The sequence below is a fragment of the Lethenteron reissneri genome, chromosome 23 (genome assembly GCF_015708825.2).
Source record: "Lethenteron reissneri isolate LAM-NWPU_2019-01 chromosome 23, ASM1570882v1, whole genome shotgun sequence".
In the NCBI taxonomy this organism is placed as follows: domain Eukaryota; kingdom Metazoa; phylum Chordata; class Hyperoartia; order Petromyzontiformes; family Petromyzontidae; genus Lethenteron; species Lethenteron reissneri.
Genome location: NC_083801.1, coordinates 897,795 through 909,189, shown reverse-complemented (window position 1 = coordinate 909,189; position 11,395 = coordinate 897,795). Strand labels below are relative to the sequence as shown.

Sequence of the window (11,395 nt, the reverse complement as noted above, 5' to 3'; positions counted from 1 at the left end):
TTTCCACACAGACTCGTTGTGCGTGACAATTAATTTTTAATAATGTGGCTTGACCATCTGAATGTGAAATTGTAGTTGTTGCCCTGCAATCTACATCAGCAGCCATACGAAAGAAGAAGCAGCATGAATTATACAACTGTATCGTATTTAAAATCAAATTAATATGCCACAGTGGCAGGGCCGATTAGAAGCGGACGGGGCCACCGGCAGTGTGGGCGGGGCTAGTGGCGGAGTGGGACGGACTGGCACCACACGTGACCCTGTTTCTTGGCGAGTCACGTGGGCGCGCCACTGATCACTCGTGGGGGGTGGTGGGGGTGAGTCACGTGGGTGGGGGGGAAGTCTCGTGGTGGGGTGGGGGTAGGCACAGGGTGTGGGGGGGGGAGTCTCGTGGAGGGGGGGTGGAGTCTCGTGGGGGGGTGGAGTCTCGTTGGGGGGGGTGAAGATTCGTGGAGGGGGGTGGAGTCTGGTGGGGGGTGGAGTCTGGTGGGGGGGGGTGGAGTCTGGTGGGTGGTTGAGTCTGTTGGGGTGGTGGAGTCTGGTGGGGGGGTGGAGTCTGGTGGGGGGTGGAGTTTCGTGGAGGGGGGGTGAAGATTCGTGGAGGGGGGGTGGAGTCTCGTGGAGGGGGGTGGAGTCTGGTGGGGGGTGGAGTCTGGTGGGGGGGGGGGAGTCTGGTGGGTGGTGGAGTCTGTTGGGGTGGTGGAGTCTGGTGGGGGGGTGGAGTCTGGTGGGGGGTGGAGTTTCGTGGAGGGGGGGGTGAAGATTCGTGGAGGGGGGGTGGAGTCTCGTGGAGGAGGGTGGAGTCTGGTGGGGGGTGGAGTCTGGTGGGGGGTGGAGTCTGGTGGGGGGGGGAGTCTCGTGGAGGGAGGGTGGAGTCTGGTGGAGGGGGGTGGAGTCTGGTGGGGGGTGGAGTCTGGTGGAGGGAGGGTGGAGTCTGGTGGAGGGGGGTGGAGTCTCGTGGAGGGAGGGTGGAGTCTGGTGGGGGGGTGATCACGTGGTGCTGTCGGTGCCGGGATCATGGCGGAGCTGACAGCTGAGGACGCCGCGGCGCTGTCGCTGCTCCTGCAGGTGAGAGAGGTGGCGGTGGCGGTGACGTCGCCGCGGCGCTTGTGCCAGGCTAGGTGCGCCTTGAGGCGCCACCACGTGTCGCTAGGCTCGCTGCTGGCAGGAAGGTCACGGGACAGAACCAGGTGGTGCCATGGGTTGACTTGACTGAGATGACTGGCCGATGCGCCACCCCGTGCCCCCTACTGTGCCAACTTGCTATGTTTTATCCGCCCGGTGCTCCGCTCGTTGTTGTGAGCGTCGCTCCTCCGCCCTCCGTTGTTGTTGGAGGGCGACTTCCGCCAGAGGCCAATGTTGACACCGCTGGTACCGGTCATCGGCAGGTCCACTCGCGAGGCTCCACATCCTCCTGCACTGCATCTGTCCATCTCTTCTGTCACTCACCCACACACCTACTCACCCCTCCACACTCACCCACTCACCCCTCCACACACACTCACCTACTCACCCCTCCACACACACTCACCCACTCACCCCTCCACACACACTCACCTACTCACCCCTCCACACATTCACCCACTCACCCCTCCACACACACTCACCTACTCACCCCTCCACACACACTCACCCACTCACCCTTCCACACACACTCACCCACTCACCCCTCCACACACACTCACCTACTCACCCCTTCACACACACCTACTCACCCCTCCACACACACTCACCCACTCACCCACTCACCCTTCCACACACACTCACCCACTCACCCTTCCACACACACTCACCTACTCACCCCTCCACACACACCTACTCACCCCTCCACACACACTCACCTACTCACCCCTCCACACACACTCACCCACTCACCCTTCCACACACACTCACCCACTCACCCCTCCACACACACTCACCTACTCACCCCTTCACACACACCTACTCACCCCTCCACACACACTCACCCACTCACCCTTCCACACACACTCACCCACTCACCCTTCCACACACACTCACCTACTCACCCCTCCACACACACCTACTCACCCCTCCACACACACTCACCTACTCACCCCTCCACACACACTCACCCACTCACCCTTCCGCACACACTCACCTACTCACCCCTCCACACACACTCACCTACTCACCCCTCCACACACACTCACCCACTCACCCATCAGTCCATCTTTTCTCTCGCCCGTGTCACTCGCCCACACTAACTCACTCAAACCGGCTTTCCTAGGTGCTACTACTCGCCAACAGCACTTTGCCTCTACAGTCTGCTAAGGCTATGCGGTTGGGTGTTGGGGGGGTCTTTGTCTCTGTAGGCTCCCTCAAAGGAGGCTCTGCGAGCGGTGGTTTCCCGGGCGCTGTCGCCCTCCGCCGCCCTTCGCACGGGGCTCAAGGAGGAGGTGATGGGAGCCCTCGAGCTGGCGAGCATCGAGCACGCGGAGCAGGTGAGTGCGCCCTGTGCGTCTTCACTATGTGGCACGAGGTGGTGCATCTTGCCGGTCAACTCGGTCAACCCATGACACCTGGGTCTGTCCCGTGACCTGTCAGCGAACGTTCTGACACTTCACGTGGCCTATAAACCAAACTATAAACTATTTTTATTTTACCAGGTAAGGCCCACTGAACTATCTCGTTTTTAGAAGCGACCTGGCCACAAATGATAGCTCAACGAAGTGGTTTTATCACGCGGAAATTTATATTAGCCAAATACACCCGTGATGTTGATTCTAAATATGGAGGGAAAAACCGGAGGACCCGGAGTAAAATCCATGTTACAACGGGGAGTGCAAACTCCAAATATAGACGTGCAAACTCCTGCATACTAGGCGAGGTAGTTAACATCTCGCTACCGAGGTGCCCACGGTGTTGTGGTGCCTCTCTTGCACCGTGTCTCACAATGCGTCTGTATCTTTCACTGGTCGTCTGTGAATCTTCTTGGGGAGTGGTAGTGCAACGGGAAGCGTGCTGCTCCACGTATGTATGCACTATACGTTGAATTTCTTTTGCACCGGACGTAGATAACCTTGTTAATTGGAGCTTCGGGGAAGGACAACAAACTAAACACAAAAATCAGTTCTAAAGAAATGAACCCATTAACTCGAGTTTGATTCCCACTCACGGCCAACAACAGTGAAGATTTTCTGAAGCGGTCCTGGGCCTCCCCTATGTCGACTCGGCCTCAAATGAGTACCTGGTGTGATGTGTAAACATCGCCACTGGGGATACAAAGACGGCCGGCTGTGGTGCTGGCTACCCATCCGCTCGTGTGCCGTGCTGGTCTTCATAGATGCACGCTAACAGCACTTTCCATAACAGTCTGTCAAGGCTATACGGGGGATATTTGTATCTGTGACTGGTGTCTGTAAATGTAATCGTGTGTCAGCAAGGCTCATTGTCCATCTCGCTCTGTCTGTCACTGTGTGTCTGCGATTCTCGCTGTGTCTATTGCTTTGAGTCTATGGGTATCGGAGTGTCTGTGAGCCGCACTGTGTGTCTGTGAGTCTCGCTGTGTCTGTGAGTCTTGCTGTGTGTCCCACAGTGCGTCCCACTTAGTGCCTCACACTTATAATCTCGATGTGCATCTGAGAGTCTTGTGTGATTCTGTGTCTGGGAATCGCACTGTCTGAAGTCTCGCTACTGTGTGTCTCACTCTTCCTCAATGTATCTGTCACCGTTTCACTTTGAATCTTGCTGTGCGTCTCACTGTGTCCATCACTGTGTGTGAGAGCAGCTGTGTGGGGTCATGGCGCAGTGGTTAGCGCACTGCGGTACGAACCCAGCGACCCTAGTGTGAATCCCGTTCGTGACCAGTAACAGTGGCGGATATTTTAAACGTTCCTGGGCGTCCCCTAGGATGAGTCAAACTCAAATGAGTACCTAGTGCGGTATATAAACATCGTCACTCAGGAGACAAAGGTGGCCAGGCATGGTGCTGGCCACCCACCCCCCCATGTGCAGTGCTGGCCTTCACAGGTGTTACTCGCGAAGAGCACTTTGCTCAAACAGTCAGTCAAGGCTATCCTATCTTTGTCTTTGTATGTGCAGCTGGTGCTGGCGCTCGCGGCTCTGGCGAAGCGCGCCGTGTTTGTGTGCCCCGTGGGCCCCGAGGAGGCCCTCCGCTTGCTCCCGGAGAAGCTCCCCGCCGGCCTGAGGACGCTGCTGGCAAAGGCGCTGCTCGACAACGTGTAAGGGTCTTGCGATCCACACCGCCTTCCCCCAGTGCTATTTTGTTTTTATTTAGAAAATGGTTTTACACGCGACTGTCATATACAATTAGAGCGCCAGATATGTAAGAAAAATAAGTAAATGTTTGTTCATTTTAGATGTGAGTAGACGTCAGCGCATGTAGCCACAGAGCCATGTGACAGACTCCTCCTCCAGCACGTGAAGGGCAACCAGTCCGCCCGGCACACCCTGTGCGCTCTGCGAAACTGCTTCTCCGAATTGCCGTGACTTGATTCCTTTATATTGTGGTGAATGTAGTAAAATAAAATAATGTTTAAAAAATCACAATTTTTAATATATGACATCAGTATTATGTAATGTACTCGCGCGTGCATCAACACATCTGACACTCACCCGCCTCGACCAGCCTTATCACTTTAATTTTAACATCTAAAGTGATCATTTTCCTTCACACTTTGGCCTAATTTCCGACACGAACACTAGCAACCCTTTGTTTAGATGTTATGGGTTTAAAATGCTCACAAGAACACGCGAAAATAAATGAGGCAGAGCGAGATCAATGTGGAGTAAATGCACGTCAGTGGACAGGTGTGTCCTTTATGTGCTATAATGTCTCCAGGATAAAGAGCGCTATAACGAATTGGCATTCTACGGCGTCGTGTTAAGCGAGGCCTGCCTGTACATACATCCTTGAGAAATAAAACACGTGGATTTGTGCACGCGAGATTGAATACATGTATCATGTATGTGCGTTGAACTTCTTTCATGACGTTCAATAGTCGTCGATCTGCTCCAAATGAGCATTGAGTTGTTGCTCATCTCCCGTTTCCAGTCCTCTGTAAACTCCACACAGAGAGGCGCCCGAGTCAGGAATCGAACCCAGAGCCTTCTTCCTGTGAGCCGCGAGTGTTACACATGGATTCGGCCTGGATCTCTAGCAGTCAAATGCGCAATAATCTGGTAACTTCATCACAAAATTTCCTGGGCTCTGAGAAACGCATCTTGGGAAAGTGGCCTGACCCGAGAGAGGTGTGTGTGTGCGCGCTTCCTGGGTACACGTGGTCGTACATGTATGTATTTGTGCTTTTGTGCGTGCTTGTGTGTGTCCACTCAGGCCAGCATGGAGAAGTGAGCTGATCTCTGACCAGGGTGAGTGTGATTCTCCATGCACTCTTGATGAATTGTGGCTCTGCAGTGAAAGATGAGTGACGCCGAGTCGAGAATTAACAAGAGGTCATCACTGCCAATACCGATAAATCACCACACCTCACCATGGCTCCTGCTACTTCTCTCAACTGCTGCGCCATAATTCACGCGGCCGTTCCTTTGTGTGTGTATCTCCGTTATCGGGAGCAGTGGCGCAGTGGTTAGTGCACTGTGCTACAAACCCGTTGACCCGAGTTCGATTCCCGCTCACGACCAACACCAGTGACGATTATCTGAACCAGTCATGGGCCTCCCCTCGGTCGACTCACCCTCAAATGTGTACCTGGTGTGGTGTGTAAACATCACCACTGGGGAGACAAAGGCGGCTGGGCGTGGTGTTGGCCACCCACCCCTTCGTGTGCCGTGCAAGTCTTCATAGGCGCTACTTGCTAATAGCACTTGCCCCAACAGTCTGTTAAGGCTGCATGGGGGATCTTTGTCTTGTATGTGTCCGTATTTATTTTCCTGTGTGCGGCTGCAGTGTCTCTACCTCGCCTGGCCTCCATGGAGTGGAGCGTGCACGTGAAGGCCGCCTCTGACGAGGTTGCGCATCTAGCTGTCCCTACCTGTCTCCTGCAGCTGCAGGTGATTTGTGCGCACAGATACCACCTCCCCCCCACACGCTGGCATGCACACACACACACGCACACTTGTGAAGCCTAACCGCACATAGACATGACATTAACTTGCTAATCTCCCTAATCTCTCTGCCTAATCTCTCCCATCAACTTAGTGCTAATCTCCCATTAACACTGCTGTTGTGCGCATATGCGGGGACGATTCTCTTATGCGGCGACGGAAGCTCATATCATGCTAATTTCTCTCCCTAATCTCTCTCCCCCTAATCTCCCCCATTAACACAACTGACGTGCTTGCGTGCGGGGATGGAATTCCTTTCCAGCTCTGACCCCGCTTGCCCTTGGCCAACATATATAACCTCTTGTTGTAATAGCTCTCTCGCTGTGTTCCACTGCTCGATTATTTTTCCGCCTGAGGACGACCGCTTGTGTTGCGATCGAAATGTCGTGATATATTATTTTTTATTTTATTTTATTTTTCTACCTACGTCACTTTACCGAAAGAACCAAAGAGTATACTTTAACCTTAATTTGAAGCTTTCGTGACTGCAGGAATCCATACTCTTTAGTTCTTTAGGTAAAGTCACGTCGGTATAAAATATTTTATTTTGAACCAGGAAGAACCAAAGAGTATAGTATACTTTAAATTTACTCAATTTGGATCACACATAGCAGCATCACCCCCTACTGAAAGATTCTTGAGACTTGGTAAGCTTTTCTGGCTAAACAAGCGGAATAATATAAGTGAGCCCCTTGACATATGAACGCATGGATATCACAGGAATTCTGGCCGTGTGATGGCTATGCATCACCGGATAGCCCCACACCACACGCTTACATCATGGAAACATCACGCAGACACGCGCATATGGGCTGAAAAGCCCATGTCAGGACACCCACCACCCACTGCTGATGGTAAATTTATATTTACAGGTGAGATCTAGAGTTACTTACGCCCTTAGCAGCAACAAAGACAAAAATCCCCTATAGCCTGTACAGACTGTGATGTTAGCGGGCACCTTTGGCGGGCACGAGGGGATGGGTGGTCAGCACCAATCCCGGCCACCTTTGTCTCCCCAGTGGTGATTATTACACAGCATACCAAGCTGAGTCGATCTAGGGGAGGTCCGGGACGAGTTCAGATAGTCGTCACTGGTGTTGGCTATGAGCAGGAATCGAACTTGAGTCACTGGGTTCTTCGCACAGCATGCTAACCACTGCACTACCGGTCCCCATACACACATTCATACACTCACACCTTCATGTGTCCAACCACACACACTCGCACTTTGACGTGTCCACCCACCCGTACACTCACACGAGTCATAAACTGCGTGTTGTGCATGTGCAGTTGGAGGGTGCGGAGGAGACGGGGCCGCTCACAGTGGAGCTCGGACGTGAGACACTGCACACCCTGCTGGACACGCTGGGGCGCATCCGCACGCAGCTCTCTGCCGTGGCGCAGCCCTGAGCGGGTGGGGGAATGCGGGAGCGAGGATGATTCACGAGGAGCCGTGTGACGTTTCGTCTCCTCCTTCTGCACAGGGACAAATGCTGCTCCTGTGCACCACGCCATCTGGGGAGTTGAGGGTTGGCAGAGCCTGGAATTGGCCTAACATCCCAATGTAGGACCGTGGAGCTTGGGTAATTATTTGCCCCGGTTCTGGTTTGCCCTCTCGCTTGCCCGTGGTATCCCATGCCTCCGAGCAGTATTTGTGCGCACTTTACAAATTCTACAGCGTTTTGAGATTAATGTTACATGCGGGACTACAAATAAAACATGGGATCTCCAGCAACAGCAGCGTACAGTTTGTAGTCCAGCCATCCTCATGGTGAGATTTGAAAACCAGTAAAGGCACTATCTTTGAATCAGCCTTTAGTTGCCGTTTTGAACCAAAATTATGTTTTTATGGGAGCAATCGAGTTATGTAAATGAATCGCAGTGCCTGTCGATGAATGATATCGAGCATTGCACATATTGTAATAAAAAAATGATCGGATAAAATGTCCGTGACTACTTCAAATGGTGCCCAGCCATTCCCACTCTGTTCTAGGCCTGCCTGCACAAATGAGCTTGGTCCTGATGCCAAATGTGCAAATAAGTGTCTATCGCATTTCATATGATTCCGTTCTATCCCTTCTACTCCCTCTCTCTGATCACAGCCCTCCATGACATACCCAGGCATGGCACGTTGGCTGGGCAGGACATTAGGTAAAGACAGGGCGATGATGGCTATACATTTTTTCACAAAAAATTCAACAAAGTATGCTGGGCTACGGCTGCGTAGATTGAACGTTCACACGTGTTGTAATTGATCACTGTGTGGAGTTAATACGCTCAATTACTTTGGAGATGACAACGAATGTCTTGGTGACCCCTTGATGACAACAGGGTCACCACGGTCGGAGCTCGGGGCGAGTTGAAGCAAGAGGGACGAGCGATCGTTCAATATACTGCTCCCCACTTTCAAAATCATGGGGACACAGTGTCAGGGTTGGCACGTATTACCACGCAGTGGAAAGGTGGTGTTGGAGACGCGCTGTGGTAGGCTGTTTGAATAATGGTTGTTGTTTAAGTGAGGCTGTGGTAGGGAGTGCACTACGCCATGAACCAGGCAACCCGAGTTTGAGTCCTCGTCACGACAAGTGAAGAGTGGTATCTGAACCAGTCCTAGGTACCCCCCTTCACTAAACTGCTCTGATCAGAGTGATAAAGTTCGGTGAGAGAGTCCCCCCCCCGAACCCGACACGGTGTGTTGAGGCCTTCATCCAGCAATGGATTAGCCCGAAGTACTTTATTTGCTGGTGTAAACTTGACTTGTGTTATTGGATGTGTCGTAGCCGTTCACTGAATGTGAACAAGAAGCTGAAGGTGACAAAGAGGCAAACGCTGCTGGGAGGTTTGTGCTAAGATGGCCAACGATGGCAAAACAAGTTGTGTTTGGACACCATGGGCTCACGCCAAACGCTTGGTCTGAAGAATGGACGCAGCTTGGTGGAGAGAACGGGCCAGCGTCTGGCTTTGATCAACACTTGATATCCGGCTTAAAATTAGTACAGTAAGTCGTAATTTAACGCGAAAGGTGCATTCCTGAAAAGTGCTGCGTTAAGCGAAAAACGCATTAAACAAAAACAATTTCCCCATAAAGTAACGATACATTTTGGCGAGATACGATGTATTGACGATGTACTAGACAGTGAGAAGGCAGGACAAATAACCACCTTATAAGAGTAACTCTAGGGTATGCCACCATGTTACTGTATCATTCCAAGTACTGTATAACTCCTCAGCCGTGCAGCTCAAGAGAGTGTTCATCGTCGACCACGTTATAATGGTGCGCGTTTCGTGTTACAGCGGTGTGCATTCCACCTTATAAGAGTGCACGTTCCGCGTTTTGAGAAGTGTTCCCGAATGGAAGAACCGCGTAGTTAAAATGCGTTGTGTGAACACCGCGCGTTAAGCGAGCATGGTGGTTGTCATCAAGAATGCCGATTCTTGCGGGCTCGTTTCAGAAGTCTAATTTTGTCTGTAAATGAGTAGGAAATGAGATTGTAGAATTATATTAAACTTGATTTACTAGCACTTATTGTGGGATGTATTTTTCTGATAAAGCAGACGATCTATCCACTGCTGGATGAAGGCCTCCAAGCCACGATCATTAGATGTCAATGTCCTTCGAAATAGTCATTCATTGCATAAGCTGACCCCATCCTTTGTACTCGGTGCATGTTTCAACTTGCGCTCCGTGCTCTTCAGCAGTGTCCGCGTTTCTAACCGTCACTGCAGGTCGTATGCACCAATTGAGAACGCTTTACGTTCGTCAACGTGGGTAGGTTGATTCTAGATTTGAAGCTTTCGTGACTGCAAGGATTCATACTCTTAGGTTTTTTCGGTAAAGTCACGTAGGTAAAAATAAATAATAATAGAAATAAAATAATGATTTATTATAAAATAATAGAAATAAAATAATGGTTTATTATTTTATTTATTTTTACCTACGTGACTTTACCGAAAAAATCTAAGAGTGTGGGTAGGTTGCTTTACATCATCAGTCACGTTCAAATTTGTTCAATTGCTTCAACATGCTCTTGTCCACCTGTCTTTCCTCTCTTTGACCCCACTTCGTCTTTCACATTGGAGTTCCTTTTCGTGGGGTCAGACACGTGGCAGGGGCCTTGGCAGAACCGAAATGCTTGCTGGCGCACACCCTGGCCTTGAGACACTCGAGCTGTCCTGGGTAATCGAGCTACACTGCCATCTGACTTGCGAGGGTGTTCCTAGCGCCACGTTGGAGGAGCTGAACGTTGGTCGTGATGTTGCGTGGAGCTCCACGTTTTCGGAGACCTCAGGGCTGCCCCTTTTGCTCCACGCTAACCCCCGATTGGCTGCCGGTTCACTTTGACCTCACGTTCAAAAGTTCAACCAAGCGAATTTCGTGGTGCTATATTCAATTTCACACGTAGGCCTTTGTGACCAATATTCGTGATAACGTCTATGGGTTAAATGGCGTAAATGTGTCAAACTCTCCTCCACCAGACATATCCAGTTCGTAAGGTTTGTCACGTGGAAAAAAACGTGCCAATTTTTTACTTCTTCAGCCGCACACCGGTTGTGTTGGAGAGCAAACCCACAACTCATTTCTAATTTGAGTTAACGACGTTTCGCTGGTATTTACAACTAGCATTGTCAGGCGATTGCCAGAATTGTGAATACATCTTCCCGTGTCGGATGGAAGTGGGTTTACTGCATTAATATTTACGCGATTGAACCCAAAAAATATATATTACGGGTACGACATTCACTTGACACTCGGGTGATATCAATGGGGGCTTAAGTGGCCATCGTGTGAAGTTGCTTAAGTGATTGGGGGCAAATCCCCCTTCATCTCCGTAGTCTAATTTAATGGAGTACATCGAGATGAGAATGGGTCCTGGTGACAAAACATCGCACGGACTGCCCACCATTTCTGTGGGTGCAATGTCAGCTGGTCGGTGAAGACACAACTTGCTACTCTGGGTAGACATACCTTTACACTGAACTATGACCACTCCACATTCACTGACATTTCTCAAATGGTAACGAAAAGGACTATTTGATAATGTACGTGTCAACAATCGGTCAAGTTGCAGCATCTCCACGCCTTCATCTCTTGGAATTCACCACAAGCATCACGAGAGGAGCTCCGTGGTGAAAATTCCACATTCCCATGGTGGAAGCCAGTCTATCCAAAATGGAGGAGTCCCCTTACCACGTTGCAGGTCCACATTGCTCTGGGAGAGATGAAAGCCGAGTCGCCCTCGAGCCAGAATAAACTCTGCAAACCTTTGTGAGTCGGCGCTCTCACCACTCAGTGCCACCCGTCCTGCAGTCGGCTCCAATTCATGCTTCATCTCCTCTCCGAGAACGC

General features: G+C 51.1%; 1 protein-coding gene across 1 annotated transcript; it reads left to right on the top strand.

Annotated features, from left to right (window-relative positions):
- The first annotated feature begins 959 nt into the window (after window positions 1–959).
- COMMD9 (COMM domain containing 9) lies at window positions 960–9,584 on the top strand. The gene is made up of 6 exons (XM_061556814.1): window positions 960–1,068; window positions 2,334–2,462; window positions 4,063–4,202; window positions 5,318–5,352; window positions 5,891–5,994; window positions 7,339–9,584. Exons 1-6 carry the CDS (start codon window positions 1,018–1,020, stop codon window positions 7,456–7,458), a joined length of 579 nt encoding a protein of 192 aa, XP_061412798.1. The 5' UTR covers window positions 960–1,017; the 3' UTR covers window positions 7,459–9,584.
- The last annotated feature ends 1,811 nt before the right edge of the window (window positions 9,585–11,395 follow it).